General features: G+C 47.7%; 1 protein-coding gene across 1 annotated transcript in view; it reads right to left on the reverse strand.

Moving 5' to 3' along the window:
- Positions 1–22,485, reverse strand: part of LOC130865139 (otogelin-like) — a 68,123-nt gene that overhangs the window by 1,028 nt on the left and 44,610 nt on the right. Inside the window, 15 exon segments of the mRNA XM_057756014.1 lie at positions 1,929–1,978; positions 2,803–2,922; positions 3,114–3,218; positions 3,809–3,987; positions 4,103–4,178; positions 5,751–5,791; positions 6,714–6,812; positions 6,980–7,081; positions 7,408–7,518; positions 7,651–7,755; positions 8,262–8,474; positions 8,675–8,869; positions 10,253–10,391; positions 10,551–10,771; positions 13,187–13,370. Of these exon segments, the coding sequence (XP_057611997.1) occupies positions 1,929–1,978; positions 2,803–2,922; positions 3,114–3,218; positions 3,809–3,987; positions 4,103–4,178; positions 5,751–5,791; positions 6,714–6,812; positions 6,980–7,081; positions 7,408–7,518; positions 7,651–7,755; positions 8,262–8,474; positions 8,675–8,869; positions 10,253–10,391; positions 10,551–10,771; positions 13,187–13,370 (1,940 nt within the window).

The following is a 22,485-nucleotide window of genomic DNA, read 5'->3' on the forward strand; positions in this document are numbered from 1 at the left end:
GGGGTCAGGGACGGAAATTAGCGGTACAGAGTTTCTTCTGTCTGGATCACAGCTCTCTCAGACAGCCACGCAGGAGACCTTCTCTCACCCCACCTCCGTGAGCAGTTTTCTCCAATACCCCCTACAAAAATCCCAGTGAGACCTCCCTAGATCTTCTCTTCTGGAAACGGCACTGTTGGGGGAGGCTGCTCGTTCATTTCAAGAAGAAGCCATGTAGCCTCCACCAGAGACAGCATGCCAGAACCTTGCCGGTAAGCCACAGCTATTTGGTGATACATAGATGAATAGAAATGGGTTAATTTAAGATATAAGAGCTAGCCAGAAATATGCTAAAGCCATTGGCTGCAAGCAGCTTCTTTATTAACCAATAAAAGCAGCACACATACAGAAGGACCTCCCACACCACTGCACTTCCCTTCTTCAGCCCTCTCTGGTGCCTCCTTGGCCTATTCTGTCTCAGGCACAATCTGTTTCTTTACAGAGGCACATCTGTAATTGTACTATGGAAGCCTAAACTTGTAAGCTTTGGAGCCCACATCTCGAGGGCCTCCTTCACTGCATAGTGAGTTCTGTTCTCAATGCCAATATTCTCTTTCAGGCCTCAATACAGATGAGTAGTTGTGGATTCTGATTTGATGACCCCCTCCACATTCTTTATGACTCCGACCCTGCAGAACTCAAAGCTGCCACCCTGTAATCTACAACACCCATTCTTCCACCACCCCCGAAAGTGACATCCATAAAGGTCTTTACACCATGGCCACAGCTCCTGGGTCAGTGGCTGGCACACAGTGGCACTCACTAGATACCTGCTAGAGGCAGATGGACTGGCCCTTAAGCCCACTGAGTTCACGAGAAATCAACTGAATAGAATCCCTTCTCTTAACTTCTGAGACTCAGCAGAGGAGCAGAAGAATTGAGGGTTACCCTAGCCATGGCCCCATGGGCACTGGAATGAGCAAGGCTCAGTGTCCAGTAGAAGAAAGCAACAGTGGCCTTAGACATGGATGAGTACCAGATGAGCCGTGGAAACACAGGAGATATGGCATGTGGGCTAACTGGCCTTCACCAGAGCTTACCCCCAGAGCTTAGAGCCACCTAGAAGAAACACTTGAAGAGAGCCATGTGTCTACCTGCCTCCCATCCTACGTGCTTCTGAGACAAGTAACTGAGTAGCGGTGGACACTAACCCATGGAAGAGGAGTAGGTTTAATAGGGACATGGGAAATAAGCCTTCGAGGAAACTGAGCAGAGGGGTGTAGACCTCAGGCTACATGGGGGAACACAGAACATTCAGGAAGCATGAAGGTATGGGTCGTAGATCAGCCAGTTGAGATCTGGAGTAGAGCTTCCCTGTAGTAAGTGATGTGTACATAAAGGGGCTGAAAGTCTATGGTCCTTGGGACACAGGGTCTGAGCATCCTAGAAAGTCAAGTATGTAAGCAAAGATCACAAGACTCGTTGGTCCATTCAAGTGTATGTGGTTAAGATGCTGGTTCCAAGTATCCAGGGTTCCAGAAGCAAAGCGTGAGACAGAGGTTTACCTCTGCCAGTCAGGGGTCTGGAAGCCTACGTCTCCGCAAGGAGGCACCTTCAAGGCTAGGGTTCATAGCGACAGAAGAGAACCATGAGGGGGACACAGTCTTCATTAGGGACAGAAGGAAGCAGGTGACTTCCTGACTGGACTGGCTATTGTCTTTTATCTCCAGCAAGAAGCAGAGGCCTGGTATTGGGACAAAACTCATGAGCATGTGACTTCTGGCCACCTAATTGTTTGTGTCAATGCCATGACCTTCAATTGGTGGGTCATTCCTTCATCTACTCACCCTGAGAGCTACCATAGATACCAGGCTGGTAACACAGCCTTTTGGCCACCTATGTGCCCCCCACCCTCGCACACTGCACCCCAGTCTCCACCCCATGCTCACTTACATGTCCTACAGCATCCTTCCAAGGACGGTACCACAGAGCTGCCAACCTAGAGGCAGAAGAGGAGGAGGAGCTGGGAAATTCATGTTCCAGGCCAGGAGGCAAGATTCCAGTGATAGGCAAAACCAGTCTTAGAGAGCTGGTCTAAAATCCCAGGAGGATATCTACAAGTTCTAGGCCAACCTGGACTATATAGTGAGTTCCAGGGTAGCAGGAATACGAAATGAAATCTTGTCTCAAAACCCAGCTAAATAAATACTATATAAAGAGTCTAAGTTAGTCTTCCTCCCACGGCACCCCATGGCAGGAGTTCTGTATGAAATACAAGCCAGAGATTCTGACTTGCTAAGCAAGCACTGTACCTGCCGAGCCACAGTCCTGTGTGTCTATGACCTAAAGAGTCAAAAATCTTCAAATGTCTATTGTTAATCTTCGGAATCTTATTAGTTCAACTGCAACCCCCTAATCTTCCAGGGACCCTCTTCTTTGAGGTGTCTCTGCACCGATAGCCCTCCACAGCAGGCCGGAGACATGTCATCCTACCACAGGACTAAACTTTGCATGTAGGTATAAGCTTGGTACATGTATCTGCAGGTGTGTCTCTGTGTGGTGTGGGCACTGGCATGAATGCAATGATTGATGTCCCTATGGAGTATGATTGATAACAGCCTGGGGTGAGTCCTGAAACACTTGATAATGCGATTGCATGCCTTGGTGTGTGGTCACATGATGTTTGTAGCTATGGGGTGTGATTGAAAAAGATGTACATGGAGAGATGTAGATTTGGCATGTAGTACTGACGCAGGCTCCAGAACACAGGATTCTGACCCAGGCCCCAGCCCATGGTGCCTTGGCATGAAGTAAAACACTGACCTTGGCACACTCAGTTTCATTGAGTGGGGGGCAGCTGATGGGCGAGCGGACAAGTACGGCACCCAGGGGCGTGCTGCCACAGTGATGGCGGGCACAGTCTGCAATCCAGGAAGCACCAGGCTAGAAAGCACATGGATGGGCACTGAGAAATTCTGGCCAATGGACAGCACAGCCTGAGGACATGCCCAGCTCAGGGCCCGGCTCTGTTGTTCCTCGTGAGTACCAAGCTCCAGTGTGGGGTCCAGAGAGGACCCTGCTCTTTAGTGTCACTTTCCAGGACCCATTCCCAGGTAGGATTAGGGGCTGTTTACCAAGAAGAGGGAAGTGGTGCCATTGGGGAAGGTGAAGAGGCAGGACACATTCCTGCAGGAGCCACAGCAGGCTGCCAGGTCCCGTGGGTGGTCATACTCCTGGTTCTGAAGGCCAGGGCAGAGAAAAGAATTTCAGCCTCATGCCCACATCCATCCTCCTGGTGTCTGATATCTTCTTGTCTCTGACAGAGTCCAGGGCTCGAGCTCAAAAAGGAGACCCACAGCCTTCCTCTGCTGTGATCAGGCAGGCAGGTCGGTCTTCCGTGTTTACCCGAGGCCCCATTCCCACCAGCACTTAGACCCAGCCCCAGGGAACAAGGCGGTGCCCTGCAGAGGCAACAGCGTAGTCACCAATGGTGGCAGCTTGGTTCCTGACAGACCTCAGTTTGAATCTCAGTCCCTGCTGTGCTTTTGCTTAAGAACTCAACCTCCCTAGGGCTCACTTTTCCCAGTTGAAAGGTGGGAATAATTCTAATCCCTTTCAGTCAGTCAGTATTTATTTAGACTTTAGTAGAAGCCAGGCTTTAACTTAGTCCCTTTGCTGTTGTTGCTACCCCACCCCAAGTTGGGCTCCTCTCCATCGGGGTCTCTTGGGGCTACTCTGATGCCTACTTTCTAGACTCCATTTCTGGAGCTGATGAGGATCTGCCAGCCCCCCAGTCCTTCTGACTATGCGCACCCCACATTTCCCCTACCGCCTCGCAGTGCATGTCACAAAGGACAGAGGTGATGTTGATCTGGTAGAAGCTGGTGAGGGGGTCCAGCACATCTGTACATCTGGACGTATGGCACACGCCATCGGCTGAGAGCTCTACCACCGTCTGGCCTGGCTGCATCACCCCCAACTCATGGCTCAGACACACGGGGGCTTTCACTAGTAAAGGGAGAGGAACTGTCCTGAAGAGCCCAGTCACCCACTTGGCCCCTCCCAGCTGACCCACCGGAGGCTCACCACCCTAGCCCTCCCGTATCTACTCGTCCCCACTCACCACACTCATACTTGGCACAGCCACACACATTCTCCTCACTGTGCATGAACCCCTCATCCAGCTGGGACTTTTCCCACTGTGGGTGACAGAGGAAGTCAGCATTCGGAGTGGGCAGCTCCACCCCACCCTCGGGAATGGCCTGTACTGGGCAGATGAAGATGGCAAACTCAGAGTCCCTCAGCACCCAGAAACTCAGTCACTCTCCCCACGGTCCAGCTTCCTGTCCTCAGAGTCCCACTTGGCTTACACCTTACCCATGCCCTAGTTTCTTTATCAGTTTCAGGGAAGAAGAACGGATGGGGAGGGGAAGACAAGAGAGAAAATATGTGCTGGGGCATCACACTCAGGGGACCATAATCCAGAAGCCGCCCGCCATCACTTTACACACACACTGTGACAGCCATGCAGCCTAAAGGCTAAAGGGCCACAAGATTCTAGTCCTGGCTCTGTGATTTGCCAATGTCATGACCTTAATTTCAACTTCCTTATTCATATAACTGAGATCATCGCAGGCTCGGTCTCCTGAACTTGTCATAACAATCAATAAGATAATTCATTTTAAAGACCTGGGAAGGTTCAGGCCTGCAGTAAGGCCTCAGCAGCTGGCACTGTGATTATCACTAGAACCACCATCATCACCACTGTCACCATCTAAATTAGCATTATCACCACCTCCATCATCTTCACAATCCCAACCGTCCTCCCTCCAACTCCACATCATCACCGCCTCCATCATCTTCATCATTCTCCATTATCTTCACCATTCTCCATCATCTTCACCATCCCTACTGTCCTCCTTCCAACTCCACATCATCACCGCCTCCATCATCTTCACCACCTCCACATCATCACCACCTCCATCATTTTCACCACCTCCACATCATCACCATTCTCCATCATCTACACCACCCCTACTGTCCTCCTGTCCTCCACCAACTCATCATCACCGCCTCCATCATCTTCACCATCCCGACCGTCCTCCCACCAACTCCACATCTTCACCACCTCCATCATCTTCACCACCTCCACATCATCAACATTCTCCATCTTCAGCATTCTCCATCATCTACACCATCCCTACCGTCCTCCACCAACTCCACATCATCACCACCTCCACATCATCACTACCTCCATCATCTTCACCACCTCCACATCATCACCACCTCCATCATCTTCACCACCTCCACATCATCACCATTCTCCATCATCTACACTATCCCTACCATCCTCCACCAACTCCACATCATCACCGCCTCCATCATCTTCACCATCCCTACTGTGCTCTACCACCTCCACATCATCACCATTCTCCATCATCTTCACCATCCCTACCGTCCTCCACCAACTCCACATCATCACCACCTCCATCATCTTCACCATCCCTACTGTCCTCTACCACCTCCACATCATCACCATTCTCCATCATCTTCACCATCCCTACCGTCCTCCACCAACTCCACATCATCACCATCTCCATCATCTTCACCACCTCCACATCATCACCACCTCCATCATCTTCACCATCCCCACCATCCTCCCACCAACTCTGTATTAGGTTTGGTAGAGTCTCCAGAAGAAGGGAAAGAGAAGAGAGGAAAGGAAAAGAGAAGCCGACCAATAAGGGTGGGGAGAGACAGGGTCTCCATACCAGATGGCATCTGGGCACAGGGATTGTATCATAGTCACACTCTGAAAAACACAAGAGGCCATAACCTACCTCACCAGGGACGTTCAGACACTGCAATGCAGACCAGTCCCTCCTGAGGCACAACTCTAAGCCTGGTCCACCCAGGGAGGTGGGCAGAGAAATACCAGCCACTTCTCCTGAGAGAGCACTCCTGCTTAGGTGGGCAGGCAGTCTTGACTGCCCCACTCCTGACTGGGTATGGAGGGAAGTGAAGCGGCCAGACAGAACACGCATACATTTTCCTTTCTCTCCCCTACGTGTGGGACCTCTCTAGGTGCAAACACCACAAGATGCAACCTCCTTGCACTTGTGTTTCCCACAAGTGAGTTCCAGCAGCTGAGCTCTGTCAGCACAGCCTTGGCCGGGTCGCTCTCCCTGTGCACAGTGGCCGGGGGCACCCAGAACTAACAGAAAGGGCACACCAGCTTTAGATTTGAGGAGCAAGGGTCGCAGGCCAGAGAAGCTGGGAAAGTCTTTTCTGGGTCTCTGGCTCACACAACAAAGGGATTCCCTAGATGGCTGGCTTGCTCCGTGCCCTGAAGGAGTGAGGAATAAAGCTGAGTATTATCCCACTCTCATGAAGCACATATTCTCGTGAGGTCCGAAAGCCAGCAGCAGAACACTCTCCCGGTTTGCTAACGTACCTTTCAAGCGGTGTGTAAAGCTCACTACTGTTCACTACTAATCACTGACGTTCCTATTGGTCTTCCGAGCAGACCCAAGTCTCTACGGACTATCGGGCAATGCAAGGATGACACTCTGAATGAGAAACCATTTGTGATCCAGGGGAAGAAACTGTCAGGTTCTGCATGCTCAGAGTGGGGCAGGAGGAGAGGAGCCCTGCTCACAGCTTGGGGAGACTGATCTCAGCAAAGCTGGTGGTGGGGGGGGCCCTTTCCCCACCCATATCTGACTGAAACTTACCACAGGACTTGTAGGGGCAGCAGCGGTCCGGGCTCCAGACCTCCACCAGGGAAGTGCCCATGCCACACTGTACCTGCGGGCAGCGGAAGCTCTCACACACTGGGGAGCATGCAGCAGGAGTGGGAGAGACAGGTGACAGATTAGTCTCAGACACCTCAGACTTTATGACGGCTCAGGATGCAGTACCTCCCAGCCCGTTTGTACCCACACCCCCACAGGGCAGGCATCTCTCACAGGACCACCGTCTCTCCACACGCGGGACTCACCACACTGGTACAGAGGGCAGCAGAGCTCTGTGGTGTTCCTGTGTACAGTGAGCGCCTCTCCTTCCTGACACTCGGGGATGGGATCTGGACACTCACCACAGCCTGTGGAGACGGAAAGGCCACAGCTGTCATAGAAGTTCCTCTCACAGTGAGGGAGCAGGGCATCTGGCCAGCCAAAAGCAGCATTTTGGGGTCTCAGGTATCCTGGCATCAGAACCTATGTGTTCTTCTATGTCAACCCAAAGTCCAGCTCTGAAAATACACTGATTTCTCATGCTCGGTAACGTACCCATTTTTCTCTTTGTCCTGCATGGCTTTCTGGGTAGTGGCTTTATCCTTCTCCCTCTACCCCCTCATACAAATACCCCAGCTTTTCCTCTCAGTCACCACAGAGGTAAGAATAAGGATGTGGGGCCGCAGCCACTCACTGCAGGAGTAGGAGGTACAGCAGCAGGAGTCCCCTAGGCGGCCTGCGATCAAGATCTGGTCCTCGCGACAGGCAGAGACCTGCTCGGCCTCGCACAGACCAGGGTCACATTCTGAGGAGAGAAGAAAATGTGAGTTCCGAAAGCAGCCCTGCCTAGCCCTCTGCAATCTCCATCGTGGACTCAGAACTCAGAGCACAACCCAGGCTCCTCAGGTCCACCCGCTCTTCTGTCCCCACCACTTACCGCAGCTGTAGCTGGGACAGCAGGAGTTCTCCTGGAAGTGAGTGATGAGTCTGTGGCCTGGGCGGCAGGTGGGAGCGAGGCCCTCGCACAGAGTCTGGTTACACACTAGGCAGCAGGACACAGAACCTGTTACCTGGAGGCCAGTGTTCTCACTGCTCACCAGGACCACTGGGTGCCTGCACACTTGGACTCCTTACAGCCCCTCACCACCCCCACTCTCAAATGGCTGCAGAGACTGAAGGGCAATACACATTTATCTAGGTGTTCTGTGTGCCAGTGTTAGCTCCCACATGCCAAGGTGGGTGCCAAGAGCAGCCGAGCAGGCTCACATTACTGGAGAACCAGGGCAGCCTGTGACTGTGATTACTGAGTGAGTCTACAGGGGGATGCTAAATAGGATGCTGATCCCAGACCTCTGCCCACTACGCACCAAGCCAAGTGTCTGCCCCACCCAATCTGGTTCTTACTTTCCCCATCAACACCCCAAAAAATGCTTTAATTTTCCAGCCTGCCCTGACAGTTTTCCGGTTGTCACGGTCATACAGCAGGCACAACTAGAACCTGTTGCTAGCTTAAAGCTGACAGCCAGGGAAGTCGAGAGCCAGGCTCACTGCACACACTCCCCAAGCAGCAGGGGTCATCTGTGGGCTGTAAAAGGATCACTTCTCCAAAGCGCGGACAGCTCTCAGGTCGGGGACCAGGGCAGTTCATGTCCATGGCTATGATGGTGTCTGGGGCCTGGCACTGCTGCTGGCAGCAGCCACTCAGGGAACTGTTCCAGGTTTCCCCCAAGGCTCGTGGCACCCTTGTGCTGTCAGTGCAGGCTGCAGTGGGAGCATGTCGGGACACAGGGTACTAAGGACCAGACTGTTTCAGGCTAGGATCCCTCTCATCCAAACATGAACCACCCCAAAGCAGACCTGGAAGGATACTAAGTGTTCTTTGCCATGGTCTGCAGGAAGCAAAGGAGGCCCTAGTGTTAAGAGTGGGCTAGGGGGAACATTTGGGGAGAGCAGGGACCTACCACACTTGTCCTCGGGGATGCAGAGTGCAGAATGTCGCCAGTGCAGAACGGTACCCTCCAGGCACACGCAGCCCTCACCCAGAACTTGGCACTGCTCTGGGTCCAGTGGGTCTAGTATCCCATCCTGGCATGTTTCGGGGGGTTCACATGCTGCTACGCATGCCTGGTAGGTAGAGTCACTGGAGCACAGGAAGGCTGTAGGGGTAACATGAACATCAGGCCTAGTCAAGTTCCCAGTCAGGGATCCCTGATGAGGGCAGCAAGAGTTGGAAGGGGTGAGGAGGAGCACAGAGTACCTAAGTGTGTGCCTTAACACTGCACCTCCTTCCTCTAATCAGGAACCATCAAAGGACCGCTTCCTAGCCTAAATGCTGCTAATTGTCTGCTTTTCAAATAAAGTTTTATTAGAGCACAGATGTGCCCACTCATTTGTGTAAATGTCAGTGTTGCTTTGGGTTTGCTTTTGTTTTGTTATTGTTGAGTCGGGTTTTCACTACTTAAGGCAAAATTCATTCTCCTGGCTCAGCTTTCCAGGCACCAGGACTATAGGTGTCAGCCATCATGGACAGGTGTCAGTCCATTCGTTTATATGTGGCCTTCGTCTGTCTCTGCACTGCAAGGGTAGAGCAGGGTCCTTCAGAAAGAGGCCATACGGCTCACAAAACATGGTATTTGCTATCTGGCCCCTTGAAAAAGTTTGTCAACCCCTGGCTTTAGATCAGTGTTTTCCAGCAGTCTTGACTAGAGACAGTGGACCTGTGGTTATGATCCAGTACATACCAGCCTGCTGGGCAGAGTCCCATCCCACACCAAGTGAACCTCCAAAGGAGCCCAGTGCTTTCCCAAGTTCCCCCTGTGACCAGCTGGATTGAAAATTACTGTTGAACTGAAAAAAACTTTTTAACTATGCATGATATATACTGTATTTCGTATTTCATTGCATTTTTTTTAAAAAAAAATGCTGGTGTTGCTCTCCTCAAATTGGCTGCACACCCTCTGTGTCGAGATCCACAGTTTGAAAAATACTACTCTATATATGAAAAATCTTTCCCTTTTCACCTGTCATGTGTAGATATGCCCTCCCAGGAGCTGTCCCAGCCTTTCTGGAAATCAAAATGCTCTACCCTCTACCCCTGACTGACTCCAATATGATGGAGAGGAGGAAGAAGCAGGGAGGAAGAGATCCAAAGACGAGAAGATGATCGGAAGCTCAGCAAACGGAGCTATCATACAGCAATCACGTGACAGGTGGGTGTGGAGAAATGGACACCTGACCCATTATGTCCTGTTGACCCAAGGAGCAAATATTGCTGTCCCCATTGTACAGAGAAATGACTCCGATTAAAAACAAAAAATTAAAATAAAATTATTCCTCATTCATTTATACAAATATAGCAAAAGCTCATTAACTAATATCAAATGTGTTGTGTAGAACATAAAATTCAGATACACATGTAAAATATTTATAAGCTCATTAATACAATTAATGAATGAAGTCATGACTAAGCTTAGGGAAGCATCGGTGTCAGGAGGCTCTGGGAAGAGAACTGGAGAAGAAGGTGCCCAGACCCCACTCACGGCAGTAGTCAGAGCCCCGCCACTCGATGCACACGCGGAACTTGTGGCACATGGCCACATACACAGTGAGTGCCACACAGGGTTGCTGCACATACTTGGTGTCCCGGATCCACAGCTCACAGAACGACTCTGGGGAGACCTGGACCAATGTATTAGACAGTGCTGCCCATCCTGGTGCCCCACTTCCCAGGGCCCAGCTCTGCCTCGCTCTGCCCAGAAGACTACGGTGTCTCTGCAGGTAGCTGCTGCCCTCCCCAGCCCAGCAAGCCTCCCCATGCCGCACTCCATGGGCACCTACAAAGCGGTGGCAGGCGCTGAGAGTGCGGCTGGACACCATGCGAAGGCAGGGCAAACAGTCAGCTGTGGCACAACTGTCTGGGCGGAAGCGGGTCTGACCCTCTGAGGTCAAGGAGCTGGGCACCTGCCAGCTGTCCAGAAAGGGAGCAGGGTCTTCTGCCTCACCCACCACAGAGCCATCCTTCAGGGTGAGGTCATTGGCTGCATCTCCGTCACAGATACCTGAAAGGGGCATAACGGTCCCAATAGGCACAGAGAACACTGCCTCCCCAGCTGGCTCTCACTCAGCAATCTTCAGATGGTTCTGAAAGGTGTCACTGCTGCCTGTCATGTGACAGGTGGGGAAAGTGAGGCACAGGGAGCCAGGACACTTGCTGTGTAGGAAGGTGCCCACCAAAATGTTTAGGGATGAAGGACATTGTGTTTTGAATTTACTTTAAAATGGTTCAGGGATATATGCATACATGCCTATATATGTGTGTATATACTACATATACATATTACTGTGTGTGTGTGTGTGAGAGAGAGAGAGAGAGAGAGAGAGAGAAGAGAGAGGGAAAGGGAGAGAGGGAGAGAGAGAGGGAGGGAGGGAGGGAGGGAGGGAGAGAGAGAGAGAGAGAGAGAGAGAGAGAGAGAGAGAGAGAGAGAGAGAGAGAGAAGCAAAATGTGAGCAATTGTTCCATCTATGTAAAAGGTGGTGGGAATCCTTTGCTCTACTTCCCAACCTCTGTGTCTGCCACATCCGAATGAAAAGCCATCCCCTAAGAGCCTGCTCCAGTAAAGGCTGCGAGCTGACCCCGGCAGCTGTTTCCTTCTCTCTCTGGAATCAGGAATCCACTTTCCCGGACTCTCTTGCAGTTGGATGTGGCTGTGGCAGGCCCCGCCAATGGAGCATCCACAGACTATACCGTCTTCCTTCTGTGAGGCTGGGAACTCACTCTGAACATTAAATAAGGAAGGAATCCGGAGCATGACTTGTCACTAGTCATGTGGGAAGTCATGTTCTCAGGAAACATGCTTCCCGTGTGTGGGGCCCTGAGATGAGGGCACGGATGTGGCTTATAGCTACATCTCCTCCCGCTTCCCATGTCGTCCTCTCCTCCACAGGTGCTTCCAGCTTCACAGGCGCCTTTTCTTGCCTGTGGCTTTGTTTGTACTACTCTTCCTGCCTGCAATGCTTTCTCAAATGTCCTTCCTCCCAGGGTGCCTCCATCCACCCATCTGTGACCTTCCTAGGTCTGGGCAACAACTACAGTTACAGGAATGTGTCACGGGGCTTCTTTTCCAGCTCTCACTGATCTCAGCACTCCCTGTTGCCTAGCAGGGGCTCCAGTGTATGTATCAAGGGATAGTTCAGACAGAATAGACACGAGAATGATCTGATTTCTGTTCTGACATCTCCAACCACCGCTTCTGCAAAAAAGTAAAACATTACTCGAGGCTAAATTCTTTGATTTTATTAATTTTCTTTTTTTATTTTTATGTGCATTGGCATTTTGCCATGGGTGTCAGGTCCCCTGGAGCTGGAGTTACAGACAGTTCTGAACTTCCATGGGGTGCTGGAAATTGAACCTGGGTCCTCTGGAAGAGCAGTTAGTGCTCTTAACCCCCGAGTCATCTCTCTAGACTGACTTTATTAATTTTCTTAATAGTGACACTTTGGTCTGGGTTTGGAATCACCAAGAGATATTCCAAAGGTATCCCAGGGAAAACACAGCCTGCTTGGATCCTGCCATCTTTCCCAGAGAATAACAGAGTATGGAAGAAAAGAAGAGAAAAAAGTGGTTGCGGTAGTGGTGGATAGTGGTGATGGCAGTGTCTATGACTGTGGTGTTGGTGGTGATGGTGGTGGCTATGACTGTGGTGTTGGTGGTGATGGTGGTGGCTATGATTGCGGTGTTGGTGGTGATGGTGGTGGAGGAGGTAATGGTGATGAAAGGAAAGATTCTTATCAGTAAAAATGTCAGCTCCATAGAACAGAACTTTATCTGTTTTGCTTCCCAGGGGCTGTCACTTAAAGGAAGGAAAAAGACAGTGCCTGTGTCACCCACTGTCACAATCACAGCAGCCTGCCATGAGGAGTCTGTGCAGGGAGCAGCCACCTGTGCCCAGGGTCCTCATGCACTGTGTTCCTAGTCAGCACTTGCTCTTAGAGAGTGCTGTCTGCAGCCCTGCTGTGGATCGGGAACCCTAGCTGTGCATGTCACAGCAACTCTGCCATGTGCCATCAGACAGCCACTTGACTTCTGAGCCCCTGCTTGTCTCTGGTTCAGCGAGAACACTGAGGGCCACTTCCCGGGCCTGTTGTGTGGGTGACCTGGAGTGAATAATCTTCAAGAGTGGAACTGTCTGGCAAAGGGCCCCAGCACATGCAGACAGGAAGGATTATCTGGCATTAGGAAGCCATCGGAGATGCTGACAGACAAACTTGGCTGAAGTGACAATTGGCAAACCCTGCACTATGCCTTGTTAACAGCCTCGGCCCCACACATGGACATCAGCCCTTTCTGCACTAGCAATTCTGTTGGCCCCATCTCTGGCCTGACACCCTGTCCCAACATAACCCGATCCCAGGGAACCTTCCTGGTGCCAGAGAAGGACCAGGGACCACTCTCCCCCAGCTGGGTCCCACCTCACCACACAGGCCACGGCCCTGTGCCTTGCCGGTTTTGCTGGCTTCCAGGATCATGAGTCCTGAGCTGTGGAGCCACTGGATCTGGATGTGTGAGGCTGTCTGGATGATGTACATGTGGCCCGTATCCTCAATCCAGAACCCTTATCTGCTCACTGGTGGCTGCACAGCCTGAGAGTCCACAGTCACCTCACAGGGTAAGGAGTTAGAAAACAGTTCATATATCTGTCTGTATTCCCACATACCTACCCACTGATACATCCACTTATCCATCCGTCCACCTGCTTATCTATCTACACCTCCATCCGTTCATTTGTCTGCCCACCTACCCACCCACCCATCCATCTATCTCTTCATTATCATCTGTCCATCAGTCCTTCTGACAAACACTTACTAGGCACCTCTGTGCCAGGCTGTTTGGGGCACATGCATCTAAGGTTAGTCCAACAGAACATAGGAGAATTCTGAAACTATTTTATGGGCAAAATCCAATAAAACCAGAACTGTAACAGCGGAAAGCAGGCTGCACCTTACTTTGCGCACAAACACAAATTCCCATCCCTTCGAAACATTTCTTTATTCACCAGCTCTGCTCAGATAGTTTGTCCTGAGAGATTTTCTCTACACCTTGAGGCTTAGCCATCCTCCCTGGCATCAGCTCACTTCTGCGCTGACCATCAAGAAGGAATCAAGCTCTTCCCTAGCTAAGGGTACCATTAGATTGTGGTTTTCTTCAGGGCAGGAACCATGTCTGCCTCTTTGAATTCCCAGAACATGCCTTTGGGCATCATTTAGGGGCCCCATCATCATCTGTTAAACAGCACACCTCAGTTCTCACAAACACTCAGGCTATAACTTCTACTACAAACTGACAAGGTTAAAAGTGTACGTAACGTGGAGTAAGAACTAAGTTTTATGCTATAAAACTAAAAGACAGAAAAGATTAAGATTATAAGTTATTTATCATTATTTACCACCCTTCCTTCAGGAATAGACTATTTTACTAATCACTCCACAGATTACCCAACATGTGAACTACTGAGCTACAGGAAGGAGAAGCTCCATTCAGGAGCCAGAAAACTGGCTTTGGGAAGGTCCCCACTCTCTGATACCTTGAGCCTTCCTATTGTATTGCCAAAGGTTTAAACTCCAGGTTATTAGTGTGACCCTGCATATCAGAAGCCCAGACCCTGGGGGTTCCACAGGCCTAAACAAGGAGTAATGAGACTGAAGCAATCATTTAAGTCTCCCAAGAAAGACGAGCCCAGAACTGTACAGATCCATGTCCAAATTCTGGGACAGAACCTTAAAGAATGAACACCAATTCTCCTCAGACTATTCCCAAAAACATAGAGGGAAAGAATGCTACCAAACCCATCTTACCAAGCCAATATTGCTCTAATATTAAGTTGGTTAAGAATATGACCAAAACCAAAACAAAACTATAGATCAATTCCCCTCACAACGAAACAAAAACAAAAACAAACAAACAAAAAGCCTGAAAAAGATAATTACAATACAAACTAATTCAATCATACAATGAACATATCATATAACAGGGTCAAGTTGGTTTCATTTCAGAATAGCAAGGATGATTCAATATACACAAGCTAATAAATGTGATACAGTGTATAAAGAGACTCACGGGTAGAAATCACAAGATGATCTCAATGATGCAGTAAAGGCCTTTGATGAAGCCCAGCATCTTCTAGTGACAAAGGCCCAGGAGAAATTAGAAACAGGAAGAATAGACCTGCTCTCCCTGCCCCCTATTTCCCTTGGTCCCTGGCTCATTGGGGCCACCAGGAATCCCTGCATAGGTGCTGAGAAGTCCCATCTGGATGGGTGAGTGTGTGCTATCCTGGGGCAGACGGTCCCGGTAGAGAGCACAAACGCCCCTCCCCCAGCTCCTGCTGCAGGGCTTTCTCTCCTACACACCCGCCCCCACCCCCACCCCCAAACCTGCCTTGTCTGCAAGGTCCTTAGCTGTGGAACAGTTTCCTGCCCTTTCACTAAGGCTACCAGCCCAGAGCAGTGAGTGCCTGACTAGAGGGCAGGCCTCAAGGTCCCCGCCAGGGAAAGCGGGCCTCTGCTGCTGGGGCTGCAGTCTCTGCTGTGATCTCCTGGACCTGCTCTGCCTGCGCCCTACTTCCCTTTGTCCCTGGCTCATTGGGGCATCCAGGAGTTCCTGTGTAGGTGCCCAGAAGTTTCATCGGGACGGGTGAGTGTGTGCTATCCTGGGGCAGACTGTCCTGGTAAGGAGCACAAACACCCCTCCCCCAGCTCCTGCTGCAGGGCTTTCTCTCCTAGACACCCGCCCCCACCCCCACCCCCAAGCCTGCCTTGTCTGCAAGGTCCTTTACTGTGGAACAGTTTCCTGCCCTTTCACTAAGGCTACCAGCCCAGAGCAGTGAGTGCCTGACTAGAGGGCAGGCCTCAAGGTCCCCGCCAGGGAAAGCGGGCCCCTGCTGCTGGGGCTGCAGTCTCTGCTGTGATCTCCTGGACCTGCTCTGCCTGCGCCCTACTTCCCTTAGTCCCTGGCTCATTGGGGCATCCAGGAGTTCCTGTGTAGGTGCCGAGAAGTTTTATCGGGACGGGTGAGTGTGTACTATCCTGGGGCGGACGATCCCGGTAGAGAGCACAAACGCCCCTACACTAAGGCTACCCAACCAGAGCAGTGAGTGCCTGCCTAGCGGGCAGGCCTCAGCAACCCCCAAAGGGAGTGCAGGCACCTCCAGCTTGTACTGCAGTGTCGCCTGTGTTCTACTCGACCCCGCCCGACCCCTTGCATTCGGCCTTCTTTACGCGGGTCATTGGAATACCACGCATCCATGTTTTGGTGTTGAGGAGTTCATCTGGAAGAGAACGGTTCCTGCCCCTACACTGAGGAGATACACCTAGAGAGTTAGACACAGCAAAGACTGGTCCAAGACATCAGGCCTCTCCTGGCTCCATTTGAAGGAAAAGATGGGCAGGCGCCAATGCAAGAATTCCCCCAACAACTTGAAAGGCAACGTGACATCACCAGGATCCAGGAATCCCGAAATGAGAAGTGTACACCCTAATCCAGAAGAATTAGAAGAATTCGACTCAAAAGTGAATTTTATGAAAATAATAGAGGACCTTAAACAGGAGGTGAAAAACTGCCACAACCAATTAGAGATTACAAACAAAAAGGTAGAGGAAATGAATAAATCTCTCAAAGATACCCAAGAAAACCAAGAGAAACAAGAAAAAGTAATCAAACAGGTAAGGGAAACGGTTCAAGACTTGAAGAATGAAGTGTAAGTAATAAAGAAAACACAAACCGAGGGAAGGATGGAGATGGAAAATTTGAATAAACGAACAGGAACTACAGAGACAAGTACCACCAACAGATTACAAGAGATAGAAGAAAGAATCTCAGACACTGAAGATACCATAGAGAAAATAAACACTCTCATCAAAGAAAACAGCATAACCAACAAATTCTCATCACAAAACATTCAGGAAATCTGGGACACAATAAAAAGACCAAACCTAAGAATAATAGGGATAGAAGAAGGAGAAGATCTACAGCTCAATGGTCCAGAAAATATATTTAATAAAATTATAGAAGAAAACTTTCCCAACCTTAAGAAAGATATTCCTTTGAAGGTCCAAGAAGCATACAGAACACCAAATCGACTGGATCAAAAAAAAAAACATCTCCTCGTCATATAATAATCAAAACACAAAACATACAGAATAAAGAAAGAATATTAAGAGCTGCAAAGGAAAAAGGTCAAGTTACCTATAAAGGTAAACCTATCAGACTTACACCTGATTTCTCTATGGAATCCATGAAAGCCAGAAGGTCCTGGATAGATATACTGCAGAAACTACGAGACCATGGATGCAAGCCCAGACTACTATACCCAGCCAAGCTTTCGTTCACTATAAATGGAGAAAACAAAATTTTCCAGGATAAAAACAAATTTAAACAATACGTAGCCACAAATCCAGCCCTTCAGAAAGTAATTGAAGGAAAATCACAAACCAAGGAGTCCAACAATGCCTACAATAACTCAGACATCTAATGACCCTTCACCAGCACAACTTGAAGAAGGGAAACACACAAACTCTACTACCAAAAGAAAGAAAGAAAGAAAGGAAAAATGACCGGAGTTAACAACCACTGGTCATTAATATCACTTAATATCAATGGACTCAACTCACCTATAAAGAGGCACAGGCTAAGAGATTGGATACGAAAACAGGATCCAACATTCTGTTGCTTACAAGAAACACACCTCAACAACAAAGACAGACATCTACTCAAAGTAAAGGGCTGGGAAAAGGTTTATCAAGCAAACGGACCTAAGAAACAAGCAGGTGTGGCCATACTAATTTCTAAGAAAGTTGACTTCAAACTAAAATCAATCAGAAGAGATGGAGATGGACATTTTTTACTCATAACAGGAACAATTCACCAGGATGAAGTCTCAATCCTGAATATCTATGCCCCTAATATAAAAGCACCCACTTATGTAAAAGAAACGTTACTAAAACTCAAGGCAGTCATCAAACCACACACACTAATAGTAGGAGATTTCAACACTCCTCTCTCACCAATGGACAGGTCAATCAGACAGAAACCTAACAGAGAAATAAGAGGATTAAGGGAGGTAATGAATCAAATGGACTTAACAGACATCTATAGAACATTCCACTCAAATAAGAAAGAATATACCTTCTTCTCTGCAGCTCATGGAACCTTCTCGAAAATAGACCACATACTCGGTAACAAAGCAAACTTACACAGTTACAAAAAAATATCGGTAACCACCTGTGTCTTATCAGATCACCATGGATTAAAGTTAGAATTCAACAACAATGCTATCCCCAGAAAGCCTATGAACTCATGGAAATTGGACAGTCAACTACTGAACCACACCTGGATCAAGGAAGAAATAAAGAAAGAAATTAAAGTCTTTCTTGAATTCAATGAAAACGAAGACTCAACATACTCAAACCTATGGGACACTATGAAAGCAGTGCTAAGAGGAAAGTTCATAGCATTAAGTGCCCACATAAAGAAAACGGAGAAAGCACACATTGGAGACCTAATAGCCCACCTTAAAGCTTTAGAAAGAAAAGAAGCAGACTCACCTAGGAGAAGTAGAAGACTGGAAATAATCAAATTGAGGGCTGAAATCAACAAAATAGAAACACAGAAAACAATCCAAAGAATCAATGAAACAAAAAGCTGGTTCTTGGAGAAAATCAATAAGATTGATAAACCCCTATCCAAACTAATCAAACGGCGGAGAGAGAATACGCAAATTAACAAAATCAGAAACGAAAAGGGAGACATAACCACAGACACAGACGAAATTCAGAGAATCATTAGATCTTACTACAAAAACCTGTATGCCACAAAATTGGAAAATGTAAAAGAAATGGACACTTTTTTAGATAAGTACCATATTCCAAAGTTAAACCAGGACCAGGTGAACAATCTAAATAGACCTGTTAGTCGCGAAGAATTAGAAGTTGTTATAAAAAACCTTCCCACCAAAAAAAGCCCAGGTCCAGACGGCTTCAATGCAGAATTCTACCAGAACTTCCAAGAAGACCTAATACCTATACTCCTTAATGTATTTCACAATATTGAAACAGAGAAGTCATTGCCAAATTCCTTTTATGAAGCTGAAGTTACTCTGATACCAAAACCACACAAAGACACAACCAAGAAAGAGAACTACAGGCCAATCTCACTCATGAACATCGACGCAAAAATACTCAATAAAATACTGGCAAACCAAATCCAAGAACACATTAGAAAAATTATCCATTATGATCAAGTAGGCTTCATCCCAGAGATGCAGGGCTGGTTCAACATACGAAAATCTATCAATGTAATCCATCATATAAATAATCTGAAAGAAAAACACCATATGATCATTTCATTAGATGCGGAAAAAGCATTTGACAAAATTCAACATCCCTTTATGATAAAGGTCTTAGAGAGATTAGGAATACAAGGGTCGTTCCTAAATATAATAAAAGCTATTTATAGCAAGCCGTCAGCTAACATCAAATTAAATGGAGAGAAACTCAAAGCTATTCCACTAAAATCAGGAACACGACAAGGTTGTCCACTCTCTCCATACCTCTTTAATATAGTGCTTGAAATTCTAGCAATAGCAATAAGACAACATAAGGGGATCAAAGGGATTCAAATCGGAAAGGAAGAAGTTAAACTTTCATTATTTGCAGACGATATGATAGTGTACATAAGCGACCCCAAAAACTCCAGCAAAGAACTCCTTCAGCTGATAAACACCTTTAGTAGCGTTGCAGGATACAAGATCAATTCCAAAAAATCAGTTGCCCTCTTATACACAAAGGATAAGGAAGCAGAGATGGAAATCAGAGAAGCATCACCCTTCACGATAGACACAAATAGCATAAAATATCTTGGGGTAACCCTAACCAAGGAAGTAAAGGATCTATTTGACAAGAACTTTAAGTCAATGAAGAAAGAAATTGAGGAGGATACCAGAAAATGGAAGGATCTCCCTTGCTCTTGGATAGGGAGGATCAACATAGTAAAAATGGCAATTCTACCAAGGGCAATTTATAGATTCAATGCAATCCCCATTAAAATCCCATCAAAATTCTTCACAGATCTTGAAAGGACAATAATCAACTTTATATGGAGAAACAAAAAACCCAGGATAGCCAAAACAATCTTATATAATAAAGGATCGTCTGGAGGCATTACCATCCCTGACCTCAAACTCTATTACAGAGCCTCAGTATTGAAAACAGCTTGGTATTGGCATAAAAACAGAGTAGTCGATCAATGGAACCGAGTAGAAGACCCTGATTTTAACCCACAAACTTATGAACACCTAATTTTTGATAAAGGAGCTAAAAGTATTCAATGGAAAAAAGAGAGCATCTTCAACAAATGGTGCTGGCAGAACTGGTTGTCAACGTGTAGAATGAAAATAGATCCATATCTATCACCATGCACAAAACTCAAGTCCAAATGGATTAAAGACCTCAATATTAGTCTGAACACACTGAACCTGATAGAAGAAAAAGTTGGAAGTACTCTACAACATATGGGTACAGGAGATCACTTCCTATGTTTATCCCCAGCAGCACAGACATTAAGGGCAACATTGAATAAATGGGACCTCCTGAAACTGAGTAGCTTCTGTAAAGCAAAGGACACTGTCACTAAGACAAAAAGGCAACCCACTGACTGGGAGAAGATCTTCACCAACCCTGCAACAGACAAAGGTCTGATCACCAAAATATATAAAGAACTCAAGAAACTAAACTTTAAAATGCTAATGAACCCAATAAAAAAATGGGGCACTGATCTGAACAGAGAATTCTCAACAGAAGAAATTCAAATGGCCAAAAGACACCTAAGGTCATGCTCAACCTCCTTAGCGATAAGGGAAATGCAAATTAAAACAACTTTGAGATACCATCTTACACCTGTCAGAATGGCTAAAATCAAGAACACCAATGATAGCCTTTGCTGGAGAGGTTGTGGAGAAAGAGGCACACTCATTCATTGCTGGTGGGAATGCAAACTTGTGCAACCACTTTGGAAATCAGTGTGGCGATTTCTCAGGAAATTTGGGATCAACCTACCCCAAGATCCAGTAATACCACTATTGGGAATATACCCAAGAGATGCCCCATCAAATGACAAAAGTATCTGTTCAACTATGTTCATAGCACCATTGTTTGTAATAGCCAAAACCTGGAAACAACCTAGATGCCCTTCAATGGAGGAATGGATGAAGAAAGTGTGGAATATATACATATTAGAGTACTACTCAGCAGTAAAAAACAATGACTTCTCGAATTTTGCGTGCAAATGGATGGAAATAGAAAACACTATCCTGAGTGAGGTATCCCAGACCCAAAAAGAGGAACATGGGATGTACTCACTCATAATCGGTTTCTAGCCATAAATAAAAGACATTAAGCATATAATGTGTGATCCTATAGAAGTTAAATAAGAAAGTGAACCCAAAGAAAATCATATAGTCATCCGCATGGAGAGGGGGAAGTAGACAAGATTGCAGGGCAAAAACTGGGAACTTGCGGGTGAGGTGGCATGGGGCAAAGGGGAAATGGGATGAGAAATATGAGAAGGGGAGGATGGGAGGAGCTCGGGGGATTGGGATGGTTGGGATATAGGAAGGATGGATACGGGAGCAGCGAAGTATATATCCTATCTAAGGGAGCCATCTTAGGGTTGGCAAGAGACTTGACTCTAGAGGGGTTCGCAGGTGTCCAGGAATATGTCCCCAGCTGGTACCTTGGGCAACTAAGGAGAGGGAACCTGAAATGACCCTATCCTATACTGATGAATATCTTGCATATCACCTTAGAACCTTCATCTGGCGATGGATCGAGGTAGAGACAGATTCTCAATTTGGAGCAACGGTCTGAGCTCTTAAGGTCCAAATGAGGAGCAGAAGGAGGGAGAACAAGAGCAAAAAATCAGGACCACGAGGGATGCACCCACCCACTGTGACAGTGGAACTGATTTATTAGGAGCCCACCAAGGCCAGCTGGTCTGGGACTGAATAAGCATGGGTTGATTCCGGACTTTCTGAGCATGGCGGTCAATGAAGACTGATGAGAAGCCAAGGACAATGGCACTAGGTTTCAATCCTAATACATGAACTGGCTTTGTGGGAGCTTAGCCTGTTTAGAAGCTCACCTTCCTGGACGTAGATAGAAGACCTTCGTCTTCCCGCAGGGCAGAGAATTTGGACTGCTCTTCAGTATGGAGAGGGAGGGGGAATGGTGTGGGGGGAGGAGAAGAGGAGTGGGGATAGGGGGAGGGGAGTGGGGGGAGGGGGCAATATTTGGGAGGAGGGGAGGGAAATGGGAAACGGGGAGCAGGTGGAAATTTTAATTAAAAAAGAATAAAAAATAAATAAAAGGAAAAAAAATAAAAGAAAAAAAAAGAAACAGGAAGAATACACCTCAACACAACAACAACTCTAGGCCCAGAGGTAATGCTGTATTAAATATTGAAAAACCAAAAGCATTCCTTCTAAAGTCAGGGACAGACAAGGGTGTCCACTCCCTCGGCTCTTATTCAGTTCAGACTTTGGTTCTCTCCAGAGCAACAAGGCTAAAGAATGAAACAGAAGCAATCGAAATAAGAAGGGAAGCACAAATCACATTATTCCTTGCAGATAACACAATCCCTTATCTAAAGACTACATCAGAACGTTCTGGGCCTGGTATTTCAGCCACATAGCAGGAAAGCAATCTCATTCTCAACAGCCTCAAA

Source organism: Chionomys nivalis, chromosome 23 (assembly GCF_950005125.1).
Source record: "Chionomys nivalis chromosome 23, mChiNiv1.1, whole genome shotgun sequence".
NCBI classification, from domain to species: Eukaryota; Metazoa; Chordata; class Mammalia; order Rodentia; family Cricetidae; genus Chionomys; species Chionomys nivalis.